This window comes from Sesamum indicum, linkage group LG1 (genome assembly GCF_026168435.1).
Source record: "Sesamum indicum cultivar Baizhima isolate 11 linkage group LG1, ASM2616843v1, whole genome shotgun sequence".
In the NCBI taxonomy this organism is placed as follows: domain Eukaryota; kingdom Viridiplantae; phylum Streptophyta; class Magnoliopsida; order Lamiales; family Pedaliaceae; genus Sesamum; species Sesamum indicum.
In genome coordinates, this window is record NC_142657.1 from 22,784,358 (window position 1) to 22,803,241 (window position 18,884).

Here is an 18,884-nt window from a genome sequence, read left to right on the forward strand (position 1 = left end):
CGTATGTGTTGTTAACTGAAACCAAAAAATATAAGATAATAATGTCTGAGCCCGGGTTCGAACCGGGGACCTCTAGTGTGTGAGACTAGCGTGATAACCAACTACACCACCCAGACCGCCGTGCCCTATTAGCGACTTATACCTTGATTATATGAATATTTGCATATATACACCTAATATCATATTAAATCTAAATTATTTATTTGAATCATATAAAATCTCAATTATAAATTGTGACAAATAAAATTAAAATATTGATAAACTAAAGTGTAAAATTAATATTTAGTTACAAAAAAAAAATATATGGAGGGCGTGTGTAAGACACTACTAGTGGGAATTTTTGGTTTTATTTTGAAAAACATATGAGCACGGATTTTATTTTTTATTTTTTATTTTTTTAATCAAGAGGATTCTTGGACTTTTATAGATAAGGGGGTAAGTTGTAAATGTACTTTACCCCTTTTATTCATCATAATTAGAGTTGTAGTTATTAGAAGCTAGTGATTTAGCTGCACAATCGAGTTGTTTAGGCGTGGAAAATTCGGTTAATCGAATCCAATTTAAAAATTTACTTAACAAATATTTCTAGATATGTGTGCTATTTTATTAAGAATAAATGATTTAACCAATTTAATAATGTTAATTGCCGCCAATAAGAAATATTGTTATGTTTAGTTATCATCAATTACGATTTTATATATATAGTTATCAACAACAAGAAATTGGGATTGCATTTTGGAAAATGGGAGTAATATTTGAGCATACACTTTGGTAGGTGAAAAGGATTAACTGAAACAAAAAATTAGGATAATAATTGTCTGAGCCCGGGTTCGAACCGGGGACCTCTAGTGTGTGAGACTAGCGTGATAACCAGCTACACCACCCAGACACATTGGCAGCAACAAATTTTTGTCTGAGGAGAGGTTTGCAGCTCTTCTGCAGTCAGTTCACCCTGAGAGTGGATAGTAAAGGCAACCGTATTTCTTCAAGCATAACAAGAGATCAACAAAAAGCCATACTGTCATGATAATTGTGGTATTTCTCCTCCATACTTGGGAGCTGAAAGGCTAAAATGCCAAGAAACACAATAGCTCAGTCTCAGAAACCAAGACACCAGAGTATAATCTGTATTTGTAATTTGTGGAGGAACACAACACAACATATGCACATTTCTTTTGAACTCATTTTACAAGATAGCACATTTACAGCAGGCTGTTATGGCTTTCCGTTGCAGGTTCTCTTGGATGATCTCCAGTTGTCCAATGATTTCTGCAAACGTAGGCCTCCGGTCTGGATTCTTATGCCAGCAATCTCGGAGAAGCCTGCCATCAGCATCACAAGTTCCCATCATGTAAGCTTCAATTTTGACGCCCAAGATCAGAGTTAACCACAACTACTTTCACGATATTGATATTTTACATGAGAAAGCAATATTCCTTTTCTGTTCTGAATAAACTCACTTTTTGACTGGTTCAGGGTACACGATCGAAGGAAGGTGTGGTCGTAAGTCTTCATATGCTCGTTTGTCTGCCAATTTCTCCGGATCTTCTCCCCTGTTTGATGGTCCTCCTTGGAACATCTACATGCAATGTAAACATGCCAGCAACATTTTGAAAAGTTATTGCAGTGCATAACCTTTAGAGATCTCCAGATGTTAGCAGTATAATAAGTCAAATTTTTATCAACTGTCTGTGGCAATAATTATGATATGAAGTCAGTTTTACCTCATGGACAATTAAAGCAAAAGAGAAGACATCAACACTTTTTCCGTATGATTCTCGACGATAGACTTCTGGAGCCATGTAGCGATCTGACAAGTATCATAGAAGCATCTTATAAGAATTCTCTAGAATCACTCAAAACTACCAACTCTTTGTCAGAAGAGAAATGATAGTACATGATCCAGTTCCGCCAGTCATTTTATAGCCAACGTCTTTTCCCTGTGCGATTTTGCTTAGTCCAAAATCTGTGACTTTAAGGCGGCCTGCCTCACTCTGCAAAACATTTCTGCAAGAATTTTCAATGATGTAAAAGGCTCGCACAAAATGCTCAATAAAATGGGAAGCAAGTCAACTTCTCCAGTCGTGAAGCGTCAAAACTGAACCTAGTGCCTACCTCGGTGTTAAATCTCGGTGAATTATGGCATGAGGCTTATGTTCATGCAGATAATTCATACCTCTGCAAACATGAGATAAAAGATTGATTTCAGGACATATGGTTACACAGTACAGGAAAACTTTTGACAGCATAAGTGGATTTAGCTATGAAATTAGTTATTTTCAGTTTTCCTCTAGTGTTGAAAGGAGAAGGGCAAGTGAGGACAGCAAATTCTTGAGGTCGGCAGTTGAACCACTATCCTTTCAATAATGTAAAGTCCAAAATTTCCCATCAACAGGCTTGTGAATTGTGATATACAATGTAATACTGCTTTGACTTAGGAAGACTGCAAGCACACTTAACATTTGGTAAACTGGCTAGCCCAAAAGCATTTCAAAGTTTCAAAGTACTCAATTAGATTTTCCAAATCCATTTCTAGTGAACCAAGCTGAATTAATACACACACACACACACACACACACATATATGTATATATATTATCCATAGGAATGAGGGTCTATACCATGTACCTTGCTATATCCAAGGCATATGCAACTGCAGTTAGTGGGTCAAGTCTGCCTTTCTTTTGCAGTATATCATATAAACTTCCCTAGAATTTCCATTCACAGAAGCATTAGCACATGTATTAAAAAATCATCACAAGTCAAGTCATTGAGCAATACTTACATTACGTAGGTACTCAGTGAGGAAGATCAAGCGATCAGGGTGATTGAGGACACCGAGGAACTGCACTATGTTAGGGTGACGCAATTTTTGCCACAATGCTAGTTCCTTTAGAAAGTTGTCCCTGTAGAGCAAACAACCAATGAAAATCAAAAGGAACATTAATGATAGATAAACGTTGTCCAAGTCCTTTTAATTATGAGAGTGGTTGTTGCAACTTCAAGAAACATCTATACTGTCATGATTTTTATTATGGATACTAACTATAAAGCACTAATATATAAATTTCAGATTATTGGTCACGATTCACACAGATTTTCACTCCCAAAGGCAATAATGTACAATTTATAAAACATCAGAGAAAAAACAGGTTATGAACAGTAAATATGGACACCTTTTCAAGATTATTCAATAGGATGATAAACCATACATGAAATGCTCCGTTCTTTTTCCTTTGCTACCTCTTTAGTTTCACATAAACCAGAAACTTCTAAGTGTTTCCAAGTAATATTCTTTCTTCTCCATACTCTCAGCTTTCCATGTTGCTGATTAGAAATCGTAAAATCAAGATTTTACTGCAAAATTATATTAATCAATGGAAATTCTAGAAATGCTAATATATACTATCAGAAAGGAAACTGCACCATATAATAGGACTCACTTCACTATTTTATTTGACGCAATGGAAGAACGAATGGTTTTTGCAGCTACTTCTGTACCACGCCACTTGACTAAGTAAACTTCCCCATAGGCACCCTGCCATTGGCACATACTCATAGCATTTATGATAGGTCATTTCATCAGAAACCACACATTAAGAAGAAGATGAAACTTCAATGTGCTTGAGCAGCTTCTGTCCAGACATAACAAGTTAAAGATTTGCTGAATAAATGGTACATTGCATTGGATATCAGGTAAGAGAAATTACTTCACCAATAAGAGTTCCTTCTGTCATGTCCACCTCATTTGAATCAATTAAACAACATGGAGATTGAAAGTCAAGTCCCATCTGTAATCAAATTTAAATGAAGTATCTCTCAGAATGAGCAGCATATATACTTTAACACTCTGCCAGTTTTCAACTACTTATAAGTAAAAGTACACTTTGTCTGTGTCTGTTCACGGTTTAAATAACATGTAGTAGTACAATTACACAAAAATGTTCAAGTTCTAGCCTCTTAAATAGCAGCTATTTTTGGAAATTAAGTGCTCCAAAGTATATACCGGATCAATTCCACCATGTGCCTCCAGAATTTTGCAGATTTCCTGATGGCCAAAGCTACGAGCATCAGAGAGTGGCTGCAATTCAACATAAGATCCATTAAGGATATTCTAAGAGAAAGCTTCGGAGCTTATTAAGTAACAAGGTAACAGGTGCTCAGCCTACACAATGTGGACAGAGAAGGAACATATAAAACTTGAGGATATGCTAATCTTCATCGTACTCAGGCAGATATAATGTCAGAACACATTGCACATGAGTAAATTAGCGGGCCAAGCATATGGCACAAGCAAGAATCACGCTGCGACTTTGAACCGACAAATGTTACATGTTTACTTACAGTACGACCCCAACGATCCATGGAGTTGACATCAGCCCCTCTCTCAAGAAGTAGGACAACTATCTCCGTGCACCCTTCACATGACGCCAAATGAAGTGCTGTTCTCTTATCGTAGTCAGCAAGGTTGGTGTTTACACCTTTCATGAGTTCCTCCATAACACCAGCTTTATCACCCTTACTTGAACAAAAGAGAAGGCGATACGGACCGTCCGAGTCATTTCTTTGAGATGGTGTGTATTGCTGAATGAACAGAAGATGAACAATGCTTGAGAGGGTGGTGGAAGAAAGCCTCACTGAATGCAGTTTAGATAAAAAGGTCTAACTATAGGAAAAAGTAATATAATTCTAGAAATGATTGAGCAAAGCAAAGCATGCACTATTATCTTCAGACTTCCAAACAAACAGACTTATAAGATTGGTTAGAAGAATGATCACAAAATATTATCACATATATTATGATCAAAAAGATCCTAGTAGTATGAACTCACCATAGCATGAAAAAGTAACAGGATTATATTGATACTCTTTGAGCTCAGTTAGAATTACACCGTGAATTGCTTAATCAAAACATAGTCATAGAATAACCAGAGCAAAATATGGTCTGAAACATCTTTGTTCGGCAAGCAACTTTTTGTATAAATATTCGATAAAGAAAGCCCTCAAAACAAAGACAGAACTTAGAAAATAAAATTGACGCAACCTGCAGTTAAAATTAGACCATTATACCAAATAATTTCCACTTGAATATATAGCTTTACAAGGTTCCCGCAGTCTCAAAAGTTACATACAAACAAAAGGATTACATCAATTAAGTTTGAGCGCTTCCTGCCAGATGAACGCACTATTTTCCTAAAATGAGAATATACACATAACAGAATGCTGCATTTTACGTTTAAGAAAAGCCATTTGACACCAAAGACCACACACTTGTAAGCACTAACGCAATAACACAAAAGTGATAGAGGAGAAAATTCTTGTGTTATAATGAAGTTTCCAATTTGCAAATCCTAATCATGCAAATTAAGATTCTACTTGTCATCCAGCATTGCAATATACATTTTGTAAGTCAGAGATGTGAGCATTTCAGCTTTTATAGGAAGGAAGAATATTACCTTAGTAGGAGATGAAGGACGCCTATGATCTTCCATGAGAAAGCGAGATGAAAAACTTCGCTAGAGTCTAAGAGACAATTCCGCGAAGACTTGGAGTTCTTGGAGGAAGAAAGAAACAGTTCAAAGATGAGAACAAGGCTTATATAAAAGATTATCATGAATTATTGTTCATGCGTTACCTCACCACGTTACAGTTACCGTTACTGATGGAGAACAATACAAAAAAGTCCTGATCCAGGTCGGAAAATCCCATGAAAACTTGGTTTTTGTTTTTGCTTGTGTTCTGAGAACAACTCCAACTGGAAAATCGAAAACTTTGGACCCTTCGTCCATGCTGATTGAGTTGGAAAACGGGTTTCTTGACAAAAGGAGCTCCGTTTCTTCGATTTTGGCGATATTGTTTCATGGGATTTTTTACATTTCTCGTTTCTGGGCTGTTTGTGCTGACAGGAGAGAATCTAGCAGACAATATATATAAATCAAGAAGTGGTTTCCCAAAATAGTAAGACTGATATTTATTTAATGTTAGCTCATTTTCCCGCCTGTTCTTAACTGTTGCTGTCCTCACTGTGTGAAATATATACACACATATATATATATAAATATTGGTTTCATTTATTTGAAGAGGAAAAAATATATATATATATATATATAAATATTGGTTTCATTTATTTCAATTTCCACCCCTTCCCTTTTCTCTATTTTGCTTTTTCACCCCTTCCGACCGTTCTCCTCACGACCAAATTAGTGACCAGACCCCTATTTCACTTCAAATTTTCACTTTTGAAAAATTTCCCAAACCCTAAATCCCCCAGATTCCCTCCCTCCTCCCGTTCTACCCACAAAGACTCAATTTTTAGTCCAAAACTCAAATGTCGTCCCAGCTTCGAAACGACGACGAATGGAACCCTCAAGAAGCTGCAGCAGAAGAAGAGGTGCTTAAGCTCGAGGAAGAAGTGCAACAAATGGCTGAAAAACTACTGGAATACAGAGCCACCCTTCCTGATCAACTCAGCTCCATCTTATCTTGTCTTCTCGCTTCTCAAAGACCCGTTTCACTGACCCGTTTAGCAGTTGAAGAGTCCGGACCCGAAGCCGGGAAGCCTCCCCTGCCGGATGCCGAAGCTGGAGCTACCCAAGGTCCATACATCCGTTCGATTTTTATTCTATGAGATATTGGAAATTTTGCTCGCCGGGTTAAGAAATAATGGGGAAATTACGGTAACTTTTTGCATGAATTGTGCGTATGGATAGTGCTTCAACTTTGGCATTCTGCCTGTAATTGAGAAATTGAGACAGTGAATGTGGGCAGAGTGGTGTTTCAGATCATCTACTGAAAATGGCAGTAATCAGTTTCTGCACATTCTTTGTGCTCTCACTTTTTATTCTACTGAAAGTGTAGGTGAAGTGGCTCATTTCTACAAATGTTAGTTAACTTGGCAGCACTTTTTAGTATAAGTAATGGGCTTGGCCTTTGGTTTCCTCTTCCCTCAACAATTGGCATTTTCTCTATATTTGCAATTGTTGCTCTCCTCTCCTTGTTGTAATATTTCTTCTGTGAAATATATTTGGGTAGTGTCCGAGGATGTAGGCATAGTTTGGGTCGAACCTCGTTATATCTGGTGTTATTTTATTTGAATTATTTATTTTTCAATAGCAATTAGAAGAAGGTATGGACTCTTTATATCTGGTGTTATTTTATTTGCATTATTTATTTTTCAATAGCAATTAGAAGAATGTATGGACTCTGGTACCGCAACAGAAAGGTCTATTCTTTGCTTGTTGGATTGTTGCTTTTGAATCTTCGTGTATTGCTGAAGGCTTTTCTTGTTTATGTAGGTTTGGAGAGAACTGTTGAGGCTGAAAAAATACAACTCCTCAAACAGAAGATGTCAGGTAATGCCTTAACACTGCCTGTTGTCTTGAAGAGGATGGAAGTATATATTGCCAAGATTGAGGAATTAGCATCATCCAATGGAGTCATTCATCCTGTCTTTAAAAGAAAACGATGAGTTGTCTGAGTCCTTTTGGTGTTCGATTCATTGCTTTGAGCTTTACGCTGCACAAGCTCAGCCAATGTATGTTAATCCGTGAGTCCTTTTGGTGTTCGATTCATTGCTTTGAGCTTTACTCTGCACAAGCTCAGCCAATGTATGTTAATCCGTGAGGTAAGCGGTTAGATCAACCTTAGTTGAAGCAGATGGTTTCTTGTTGGTTTCCATCAGTGCCTTCACCAGATCAACAGTCGTCTTGTGTCTAGTAGATGACCAATGTAGCACTTCCAGAACTGATTGTATTGATCATCATTGTTGTAATTAGCTAGAATCATCAAGTCCATATATAACATATTGAGCGCATTGACGATTATTGGACAAAGCTAGTGGTTATCCAATGAAGATGAGGATCATGCAGTGTGACATTGGAGTTTGCCTGACGCTTGTTTGTCCATCAGACTACTTAAAAACTTGTATGTTATTTGGAAGATGATCTTTGTAAGTATCTAATGTTTTAGTTTGCTTTTGGTAAATACATCTGATGGTTTAGCTTAATTCACGCATTTGTTGTATTTGGGTCCCGGCTTTGATTAGTTTACTTACTATCAGAAGGACAATACAGAGAGTTTGTGTAGATAGAAACCTCTGAATATGAACAATAATGCAATGCAGATAATCTGTGATCCGTGGCCACATGCAAGCTATTCCACAGGAGATTCCTCACAAAGTTCTAGACCCAACTTTATGCTTCTGAGAAATAAAAAATAACGGAACCATTCCCTTCCCACAATGTCATGTCGTTTCTGGACAAGCTCAGTATGTGTTCTTAACAAGTTTATCAGGAAAGAAAGTCATGTATAGTTTACACGATTAGTTTACAGGAGAATCTCAAACAGCAAGGGTTTTGCAACTTATTACTTCATCATCAGAAGTCAATTTCAGAGAAGAACTCACTAAAACACCATCCACACAACCTGCACTCTCAACATCAAACATTACTGTGCTAAGTCCTTTCCCAACAACAAAAATTTTCTTACCAATTGCCACAAGTCGACAAGGTGGGATTATGAGATGTGTTGACAGTCTTCTTATAGCCATCCACTCTCGAGCCTCCTTCTGCCACATCATCAGTCTCACACCCGAAGTTTGGTCCAATACATATAAGACGCCGTCTATCACAACTGCTGGACCGCGCCAACCACATGCCACGTCAGTATCAGCATGCTGCCAGGTACCGCTAGACGGCTCATATACAACAGCATACACATGAGAGGATACAGCTGAAATACCACACCTAATATAAATCTTTCCATCCAACACAATTGAATCTTCGATATCTGGAATTACATTTGGATCTACATGTGAACTCCAGCAATTTGTATGGCTGTCGTAAATGTCCCAGGAATGCGGATCACTCAATGTTGATCCAAGCCCACCTATAGCATAGATTTTCCCATCTAAAGCTTCATATGCAAAAAAACACCTGATAATGAATGGCATGGAATCTCAAGTCAGCATGAATCTTTTGTCATTGGATACAATCCCATTGAAATGTGGGGAAAAATCAAGAATGTGATAGGCCTCACAGAATGAGTTGGAGGGCAACTCTCTCATCATAAAACAACATTCACATGAATGGAAAATTTTAAACCACAACAAATCAGAAGTTTTTGAAATAAGTTCACTTAGAAGAGAAAAGAAGTGCCACTATATATATATAGCAATATGCATATACATATGTAGGTATCAATTTCTTCAAGCAACCAATGAGCTGGATTCCTTGATCAATATTAGCAGTAAATATAGTACCTAGGGGTCGATAAAGAACCCGCTCTAGTCCATGTACTCATTGTAGCATCATAGCAATAGACATCATCTGTAGCATCCTCAATCCAACCACAGCCTCCAAACAGGTAAACTTTCTTACCCAACACTTCAAACCCAACACCTTTTCTCTTCAAGCAACAACCTGGAAGGCCATGAATCCTCTTCCAACCTTTTTTCAATTGGTTAGGATCCAACACAAACATGCAAAGTTGCTCAAACTTGTCTCTGCATAAAGCATAAACCCAAGTCTCCTCCAGATGATGATTCAGCCGGTACAAGTACCACTCTTCACCACAGATTAACTCTCTCCATCTCTTGGAAACACAGTTAAGAACTGGATGGTACTTCCTTGGAACTCTCGCCAAGCAAGAAAATGCAATGTCATCTGGAAGTCCAGGTATCAAAGCTGGTTTCTCTAATTCAGTAAGACCCTCTATACCAATTTTTGTGCTGTCACGCACCTGAGGTTGTTCCTGTGGATTAAGTGTCCAGGAACCACTTTCCATGGATGCCATATGAGTGATGCCAGTCACTGATGCATTTCAGAGTAAAGAAAGGACCAAAAGTAGAAGCATCATGACCTCAACCATGCATCAGAGTTAACATATAGTAATTCTATGAAGAATTCAGAAGCAGGGAATCATGTCATTTTCAGAACTTATATACTTTGCAATAATCCTATCAAATTGTGCATTAATATATCAAATGAACTGCAAACAGATCTCAAAACAACCACTTAATACTTATTAGGAGCTAAGAAAGAAACAATTTTCGTATATTTCATAAGAAATAAACTTACATGGTTTTTCTCATGATAGTTTATGATCGACAAAAATGGTAACGCCACTTGAAAATCAAAAGTTATCGAAATGATCAATTCATTATCAGTTTTTCTCATCCATCAAAAGTAAAAAACCAAAACATAAAATTCAGAAAGGGAAAATGACTTAATCTGCAGAAATTTGCAGATGTCGCGATCCGTCCGCAGTAATTTATAAAATAATGTTTCTTCTACATGCAATGTCTGAATATTTCAACGGCGTAAAAGGACAAGAACAAAATTGAAGAAATGGTAAAATTTTCGTTTCCGAATTAAAAAAAAAAAAAAAAACAAAACTCACCCAAATGTACATCAATAGGACACGAAAAATCAAACTAACGAATCACATTCCCAAATCAGTTTGGCATAGTAAAATAATCAACTCGGTTATTTACCTCCGAGGAATTGGGTTTCGGGGCTCAGCTGTGGTTCCCAGCAGAGGAGAGAAAAGTACGAATCATCGAAGAACTAGGAAAGAAGCAATGGTGTGATATTTCGCGTCACTTTTCTAATTTATGATTTTCCAGGGTACAAAAGTTTAAAAACAATATTCTATTAGGCCATCCACAAGGATTTGTTTGGATTGGGCCGCCGCTATAGTCCTTTTTCTATAAAGCCCACAAGCAAATTAAAATACGATTTGAAGCCAGGGACATGATTTATTTAGATAATTTCATAGGTTAATTACACTTAAATCCCCTCTAAAAATATAAAATTAATAGTTTTTCCTAAAAAATGGATAACTTTTCCAACGGACAGAGAAAAACTCATTCATAATCCATCCAAAATAGTTGAATTATAATTTAATAGATGGTGAAAAAGCAATGAATTTGCTTAAAATGTTGAGAGTAGTCATTCCCAACACTACCACAAGCTATATACATTTCTTGGCCAAACACACCGTACAAACAAGTTGTCATCTTTCATCACAAATGATGGCAATTATTTGATTTATAGCCACCACTGGTCTGGATCATGGTACCCATGCCCATTGCTTGTAGTTGTAATAAAACTCAATACCTGGTTTAAAATTGCATGGCAAAAGGATGGCCAAGGGCACTTCATGCAACAAATTCACACTTCAGGCAAACCAGGACTCCATCATCATAAATAGCTATCATACATCCTCTTACAGAGTTTAGAAGCCACTGAATTTCATTTCATATGACATCTCCAACATGAAGCCAACTGAAATCTGATAAGTTGCACTCAAAGCATCAATATCGTACAAGAAACACAAGCTGCAGACAATGGGTTTGATATTTTACAGCCCAACATTCTGATTCGAAAACATAAGTCATGATGGTTAAGATACAAAGCCATCATTCAAAAGGGAAACATTCTAACACAACATTGAAGCATAGCAAGCCAAATGTCAGCAGTTCAATACGAAACATCTATATTTTTGATAGAACAGTCACTTCCAATAACATGTGAGGTTGGAAAGCCTACTCAAGGTCATCAATCCAGTCGCCATAGACTTTGCTGATGCTTTCTGGGCCCTTCCATCTCCGAGTAGGTGTCTCTCCAGGCCTCTTCATCATGATAGACAACCTTCGTGATGGAGCACCGACACGATATGGATGAGGAACAGAAGAAGTGGGTGCATTCATAGCACCAGCAGAAGCTTTAGTGGGCACTGCCCCTCCCTTGCTACCATAAGCGGAAGAATCTTTAGCTTCTGGGATAGGAAGCCCTCCACCATAACGACGCAGCTCTATTTCAGGAAACTTTGAGTTCATAATAACATCACAAACAATCTAACAGAATGACAAAATCCTCAAGACTCAAGAGAACAGAAAAAGAAAAATTACAAGCAGAACTCTTTTTCCAGAAGAGGTAGTTGTTTCACAATTTGGGTTTATGTTTCCACAATTATGAAGCCCAAGTTTGGAAGGGGATAGCTTAGATTGATTGACCATGCAAAGAACACCAGAGAGCCAACAGCAAAACAACTTAATATTAGGTCTTTCAAATACAAAGAACCAGCCACAAACAGCTTGTCTTAAACAACCTTTGAAGCATATGGATAAGGAACAAGGGCATCAAGTAACGCACACTAGAAGTTCCTTCAACATACAATAATTTCAAACAGGAAAACCATAAATTGGAAGGTAAGAAAGTCTTTCCTATAGCTTACATAAAGCTTGTGATTTTCATTACAAAAGCCTAAAGCAAGCATTTGTCCCTTTATTAATTTCAGAACACCAATTCTTACAAGCCACGAGAAAGTATGTGATTGTACTCCCCCCTATCGCTGCAGATAAATTTGAGATTGCACACACAGGCCAATATAAAATGATAGGTAATTCTATGTCATGGCGGAAAGGTACACCAAATAACTTACAACCATGCAAAACGCTTCACTACTAGAAACGGCAGTTTGAATACAGCATTATTGTTATCATTGACATAAACACATTAAGACACAGCAGAAATTTGATGAATTATGACCTTATTGATGCATGCCGTGCAATTAAAGGAAATCTGATAGATTGAGATGCATATGGTAGATTGTTAGTTTATGAACAAAATGGAGTTGTGCTAGATGGTTGAATTCGTCAGTGGCATTGGCTTTACAAGGTGAATCTGGCGAAGTGGTTGGAGATGAAGGGAACAGCCATTTATAGGAAATGACAAATGGCTGCATTAAGAAAATCTCGTGTATTACATTGAACAGTCCATGCCAAAGTAAGTTCATCAGGTTATGCAGCCAAGGCAGACAACAATTATTTGATATATTTACTTGTGCAATCGGCAGACTAGATTTGCTGGTTATGTATAGCAAGAAAGTAATCTGGAGTAGAAGAATGTATTTTGTTGAGCAAGGTGATTTCAAAATCTGGAAGGAAATTGAGCGGTTCTGAAGCCTCTTCTTCAGAAAGCTTCTCAACAGATGCTTATCCATAAACCAAGATTGATAGTTTAAACTGGAATATAATTGAAAGCCTTGGTCTAACAAGAAAAGGACAGAGAAGCAACCGTAACAGTGATGAAAGGATACTCTAAGTCTTAATTTACATTAACATTGTATTTTGCTGCCTATAGCATTTACTTGTGCGTGTGGGAGGGAGGGGGGGTGAAGAAGTAGCATATGTAGCATTGTTTACATACATCATCCAACATTTTATGCTGTAACGTGTTTCAAATCCCATGCCATTAAATTGATATCTAAATCAATACAAGATGACTAAACTACTGACACATTAGGCGAACAAAATCTTATGCAATAACTGAAATGCCAACCACAAAATAGAGTTTGAATAACATTACCTCGGATAGAATAAAGGGTAATAAATCTAGTGCACAGTGCACACTAGTTAGTGCAACTCAACTTGGGATTGGAAATGTTATAGAACTTATACCTGCAGGCCCATGAGCAAAATGACACCTGCTGCGAAATGGACAATATCCTGCACTCTCCCACTTGTTACATAACCTTGTTTTCCAGTTCGCAGCGTTCAAGGTTGATTTACTCCGATTTCCCCGATATCTACCATCAGTCCCAGGAAGCAAACATATTGCCACATGTTCTCGATTTTTTGAATCCTCATAATGAATCAAATTGCAATTCTCACCATATGGGCAACCTTCCTCACTGCAAAGCTTCATGCACTGCTCGCTCGTACATCCCTGTGTCTCATCATTAGATCCCACAAGTAGTATCTGAGTTACCTCCCTTGGCACTAATGGTGAACCTTGTTCTTCCTTGCGTGCAGCCACACCTTTCTGCCAATTAAGGGGTGGTTGCCTAAGTTCCTCAATACTATGTGCAAAGTTACATTTTTCGTTAAAGGAACAAGTGCCAACTTGAAATCTGCAACATAGTTTTGTTTTGTGGAACAGCACCCCGAAGGCCCTCGAGGAATTGGAAGCTGCCAAATCCACCAAAGGGGAGTTTCTAGCCCTTTTGTGTGTCAACTCACTTTCCACTTCAAATTGGGACAACCTCTCCTCGTGATTTGCCTTTGGATTCATGTTAACAGAAGCTTCTTTGTTTGAGATATCATCCTCGCTCACCCAAACAGCTTGATCACTGGATCCGTTAACCGTGGGCCTTTTGTGTGCCAACTCACTTCCCACTTCAAATTGGGATAGACTCTCCTCGTGATTTGCCTTTGAATTCATGTTAACAGAAGCTTCTTTGTTCGAAATACCATCCTCGCTGGCCCAAACAGCTTGATCACTGGATCCGAGAACCATATCCTCATTGAAACTAATTCCAGAGTTTCCAGATTGAAACTCTATCACATTGTTAACAGGGGAGCCACTTGGTTGATGAGAATCCATTACCGCGTAAGATTCTACTAATCAAATTATTCCAACTAACTTAAGAAGTAAACCAATAAAAATATTAAACTTTCCGAAGGTTTGAAGAACTCCAATCACAGTTTTCCTCCCTAATAAGACCAGGATTCAAACTTAAATCAGCAAGGGAATAATAAGGAAATTGATAATTAGATTCATTCCTTCTCATAGAGCAGAAAAAAGAAAGTGGTTGAATGAAAAATCTATGTGCTCAGAGATCATACCTAGCGCAACAGAGAGTGAGAGGCCTAGTATTTAGCAGCCATTAATAATCATCATACCAGTGAGTGCCAAAAGACAAGATTAGCATCTGCCCAGTCTGGACGTGATCTTAAAGTTGACTTGCTTAGGACCTGGCAAATCGGCTTCAAAAGGGAGAAATGGCACAAAAGTAACCTCAAATTGGTGAATCATGCAAGGGGTAAAGGACAAACGGCTATGGGCAAGGGAGAACTTGAATCTTTGGACTTAACGACAGCTTGTTAAGTTTCCTAAGGCAAGTTCATCATCTAATTAAGGACCGAGGGAGGAAGTCCAATTCAATCTCAGGTAAACCGGAAACCCTAACTCTATTAATTGAAGGAATGGAGGAATTATGTAGAGAGGGGGGGGGGGAGATTTTGGTAAGGAAAACAAGAATCTTCGTTCAGACTTAGAAATACAGGTGTGAAAATCTTGTTCCCCAAAGCAAAATCCGAACAAGAAGACATTATTGTCCCTTCATAATGCACCCTCCCTATAGCTAACTCAGGCACGTTTTATGTATAGAAAGTCACTTGCTTTTATTAAAATAATTTCCTTTTACTTTTGTGTTTGGTTCGTAATGTGAAGGAACAAGGACACAATCCTAATTGAAAAAAAACAGTTATAGCACTAATTAATATGGAATCCTAAAAACCATAGTACTCTGTTGTCCATCCAAACACACTTAGGAAATATAAATAAACAGCAACTTCTTTGTGACCCCGGCAACAAAATGCTGCTATTAAATAAAAAATATAATCAATGAGAATACTAAAAAGTCCAATAATCCACATCATCTTACCTAGCTTCTGCCAACTTTTAATTTCAAGTTAATGGTCTCATGCAGGTTATGATTTCATAAGTAAAATGCACCCAAGGACTTAGCTGCAACAAGGAGGGTCGTTGGACAACTGCATGCATCGTTAAGGGACTGTACTATCATTTTATTTTGAACTTCTATATTTCATATAAATTTGCCTTACTTCTATCTAGAAGTTAGCGAATGCCTGATCCTTTTTCCTTCTCCAAAATTCTCTCATCTTTCTTGTAAGATATTCATAAAGCCCATACTGCATATTACTCTACATTAACAGATCAACTTGTTCGATAGACAACCTCAGTACAACTTTAAGCTTTGTATTCTAGTTATAACACAAGGCATGTGAGGGTTCTAGTTGTTATTGTACCTTCCGAATCATAAGAAGATGAATGCCAAATTGAACAAAGCTAACAGAAGCAGCAAAACCGGGATAAGACTGCAGAAAATGTTAAAAGTTCATAAACTTGGTGATAGGAACAGACTAAAATTTCCCAACAACCAAAGCCACATTTCACATCAAGTCATACAAATCCTATTAAGCACAATTGGACAGCACAAGCAAAGAGTCTCACTGCCAACCATTTTCACATTTAAATTTGAGATATATGTGTGTGAGCGTGTGTGTGTTCTTTCTGTACGTACTTCCGCTAGTGGCTGATTTGAGAGACAAGCATTAATTTTCATGATTTGATGGGTAATTCGATTCAGGGTAGAAGGATAGGTAGAACCTTGAAAAATAACTTCAGAGTAAGAAAAAGGCAATACCCATAGTCCATAGTAGATGGGCTTCTCATGCAGGTCATGGACTCACGTAATAGGAAATCCAAGGACATCCTTTTGAACTTTGTGCAAAATGACTACAAACATCCAGTAGAAAACCTTAGAATGAAACTTCAGCAAGACAAGATCCCAATTATACCAAGCCAATGCTTGTGAGTGTCAAAGAACTTTCTCAAGTAAATCAAGAGTCACAAGTTAAAAGCTAAAATTGCAACAAACTTACTCACAACAGATAGGCCAAATTCAGAACATAAACCATCACCAACCACCAAGGATACAAGCAGCAATTTGTCAACATGTAGCTCACTGTGCTAAGTCCATTCCATGTAACACAAATATTTCTCGCCGATCACCACAAGCTGACAGGGCTGACCCTGTGAAATGCATATCCTATCTCTTCATAGTTATCCCTCCCAGCATTGCTTCCCCACATCATTAGTCTAAGACCAAAAGACTGGCAAGAAATGTAAGACAATATCTGCCACAACTGCTGGATGGTGCCTACCATAAACCATGTTAACCCCTTGCACCATTAGGTGACAAGGGACTGTTCATATGCTACAGCATACACATGAGACAACACAGCTGAAGAGTTGCACCCATATTCATCTCGCCATCAAAGACACTAACCTCCAGTGTTCAGAATATTATTTGGGTTTAAGTGATAACTCTAACAGGTGGGCATCATATATGTCCCAGGATTATGATCACTTAACCTCAATCAAAGACCACCAAAAGCATAGATTCTGCCATCTAGAGCTTCATCCGCAAAATCACACTTGAAAATGACATGGAATAATCTTAATAAGTATCAAACCTTGGAATACAACCACCCTCCAGTCAGCATATCTTCCACAAAAAAGATTCATATATTTCTTTCAAAAGATTCAACTGGCAATGAAAGCAAACTAAAATTCCAAACATATCAAAGAACCAGCCGTTTCCACCAAAATGTAAATACGTATTCCTTATAAAGGAAACAAGAAAATTGGGGAAAAAACCAACAGCAAAATGTTGTCGCCTAAAATACATTGCAGACAAGGGCAGTGCAAAAAGAGGATAAGAATTAAGTGTAAGGAAGTAAAAATAACCACTAGAAACTGTAAACAATGGGGCCCTTGAAGTTCTTGAATTTCCAAGTTTCGGGAGGGAATGTAAAATAGTTCTATATCTGGTCCTATTTAAAAGGACGAGCTGTTATATAAGAAAAAGTGCGCGACGTTCATCTTCACCAGCAAATTCAAGAAGATGATAGGAAAACATGTTGAGCGGGAAGCAATATTGCAATGGCAGAAAAAATGTCAAGAAAGAGAAACTTAAACCCACTGGACAAATCAACAGTAGTTTCTCTTTCCAAATGATCACTAATCAAAGCGAATCCTACCAGACTACACCTCCGATTTCGCAGTTAAGGTCGCTTTATAAGATATACTTCAGAAGTAAAAGGAAACAACAAAATATGAGAGATCGCAACTTCAGAACATGCACTACACAAGCCCACAATGACTTATAATTGTCAAAGGCGAGCGCCTGGGGCAGGCGGCAACAGCTTATCGCTTTCCAAAACCTGAGGCGCTTACGGGAGCGTCGACTATGGTGACTAATCCAAGAAACGGCAGGTTTTTTGAAACACCGCCGGATATCCAGTGACATACTCAGCGCCTACCGCCGGCTAGTCCCTGATCGTCAGAGACGGTGGCTCCACCACCGTCCCTGAGATCAGTGCGCCATTTTCTCTTTTCTTCCTCGGGACCCGGGAGCTCTCCTCTCTTTTTGGACGTGTTAACCAATTATGATCTGGGCCAGGCCCATTCCACAATCGTATGGGCTCACTCAGTATGTGGGCTTTTATATTTCAGTCCAGAAAGAAAACAAATGGACCTGATTCTTGCGAAAGTGATCGCTTTACTCAATGAAACATATTTCACAAGCTTACTTTTGTTATTAGAGGGTGTTTGGACGAGTTTATAACCTTTTGAAAATATTTTATAAAATGATTGAGAATTTATAAAAATTGATATATTTTTTTAGAAATAATTTATAAATTTTAAAAATAAAATATTATAAAACTATAAACTCTTTTTTAAAAGATCTTAACGAGTTTTTTTAAATTAATAACAAATTTGTCATTATTAACATCTTATAAGTTTTATAATTTATTTTATCATAATACTTAATGAACTTATTTTTAAAATAAGATTAGTCATCTTATAAAATTTATGAACTTATAGCATCTTAATTATAAGCTCTAAAATATCTTATAAGACGTATGATTATAAGATCTTTAGATAAGCTTGGCGAAAGCAACAAAATCTAAAGTACAAAATTATTTAAAAAAACTTTTAATGTGGTTGAAGAGGGAAAATTCTTACCAACACTCCAAGTTTTATTACATCATTGTTCCAAATGGACACAACTACTTAATGAAATAGGATAAATTACAACCACATCTCCTGAGCTTTAGCATAATTATGAATATCCCTCGTTGTTTGAAAAATTACGAATACCCCCTTTATTTTTTAAACAACAAAAAGATATTCGTAATTATGACAAACCTGAGAGGAGGTTGTTGTAATTTACCCTAAATTTAATGCACATACTTCATAGAATAAGAATCTAAACTAAGCCTGGAGATTA

General features: G+C 37.5%; 4 protein-coding genes, 1 long non-coding RNA gene and 2 other non-coding genes across 10 annotated transcripts; 2 read left to right on the forward strand and 5 right to left on the reverse strand.

Annotated features, from left to right (window-relative positions):
* Positions 1–42: 42 nt before the first annotated feature.
* Positions 43–116, reverse strand: TRNAV-CAC (transfer RNA valine (anticodon CAC)). Its single transcript has one exon. It is a non-coding gene; the product is annotated as a tRNA-Val (tRNA).
* A 699-nt stretch (positions 117–815) lies between these two features.
* Positions 816–889, reverse strand: TRNAV-CAC (transfer RNA valine (anticodon CAC)). The gene has a single exon. It is a non-coding gene; the product is annotated as a tRNA-Val (tRNA).
* Positions 890–1,004: 115 nt separating this feature from the next.
* On the forward strand, positions 1,005–1,607 carry LOC110012677 (uncharacterized). Its single transcript, XR_002287869.2, has 3 exons — positions 1,005–1,118; positions 1,235–1,351; positions 1,477–1,607. It is a non-coding gene; the product is annotated as an uncharacterized LOC110012677 (long non-coding RNA).
* LOC105174373 (serine/threonine-protein kinase 12-like) lies at positions 1,025–5,989 on the reverse strand. Of its 2 annotated transcripts, XM_088884259.1 has the most exons (13): positions 5,635–5,989; positions 5,456–5,553; positions 4,344–4,583; positions 4,006–4,080; positions 3,710–3,790; positions 3,443–3,537; positions 2,785–2,905; positions 2,628–2,707; positions 2,116–2,178; positions 1,898–2,007; positions 1,725–1,810; positions 1,461–1,579; positions 1,025–1,322 (listed from the first exon to the last, which is right to left on the reverse strand). In XM_088884259.1, the coding sequence occupies exons 2-13, from the start codon at positions 5,489–5,491 to the stop codon at positions 1,187–1,189; spliced, it is 1,242 nt and encodes a 413-aa protein (XP_088740385.1). In that variant the 5' UTR covers positions 5,492–5,553; positions 5,635–5,989; the 3' UTR covers positions 1,025–1,186. The 2 variants fall into 2 exon arrangements, with proteins under 2 accessions (XP_088740385.1, XP_011094755.2); XM_011096453.3 differs by having other exon boundaries at positions 5,456–5,989.
* Positions 5,990–6,177: 188 nt separating this feature from the next.
* LOC105172418 (uncharacterized) lies at positions 6,178–8,004 on the forward strand. The gene is made up of 2 exons (XM_011093832.3): positions 6,178–6,595; positions 7,295–8,004. The coding sequence occupies exons 1-2, from the start codon at positions 6,328–6,330 to the stop codon at positions 7,465–7,467; spliced, it is 441 nt and encodes a 146-aa protein (XP_011092134.1). The 5' UTR covers positions 6,178–6,327; the 3' UTR covers positions 7,468–8,004.
* A 266-nt stretch (positions 8,005–8,270) lies between these two features.
* SKIP4 (SKP1 interacting partner 4) lies at positions 8,271–10,617 on the reverse strand. Of its 2 annotated transcripts, none has more exons than XM_011093809.3 (3): positions 10,492–10,617; positions 9,259–9,808; positions 8,271–8,932 (listed from the first exon to the last, which is right to left on the reverse strand). In XM_011093809.3, the coding sequence occupies exons 2-3, from the start codon at positions 9,789–9,791 to the stop codon at positions 8,338–8,340; spliced, it is 1,128 nt and encodes a 375-aa protein (XP_011092111.1). In that variant the 5' UTR covers positions 9,792–9,808; positions 10,492–10,617; the 3' UTR covers positions 8,271–8,337. The 2 variants fall into 2 exon arrangements, with proteins under 2 accessions (XP_011092111.1, XP_011092121.1); XM_011093819.3 differs by having other exon boundaries at positions 9,259–9,891; positions 10,492–10,613.
* A 658-nt stretch (positions 10,618–11,275) lies between these two features.
* Positions 11,276–18,019, reverse strand: LOC105172426 (zinc finger CCCH domain-containing protein 56). Of its 2 annotated transcripts, XM_011093844.3 has the most exons (3): positions 14,629–18,019; positions 13,462–14,496; positions 11,276–11,813 (listed from the first exon to the last, which is right to left on the reverse strand). In XM_011093844.3, exons 2-3 carry the CDS (start codon positions 14,384–14,386, stop codon positions 11,545–11,547), a joined length of 1,194 nt encoding a protein of 397 aa, XP_011092146.2. In that variant the 5' UTR covers positions 14,387–14,496; positions 14,629–18,019; the 3' UTR covers positions 11,276–11,544. The 2 variants fall into 2 exon arrangements, with proteins under 2 accessions (XP_011092146.2, XP_020549081.2); XM_020693422.2 differs by having other exon boundaries at positions 13,462–18,019.
* Positions 18,020–18,884: the final 865 nt, after the last annotated feature.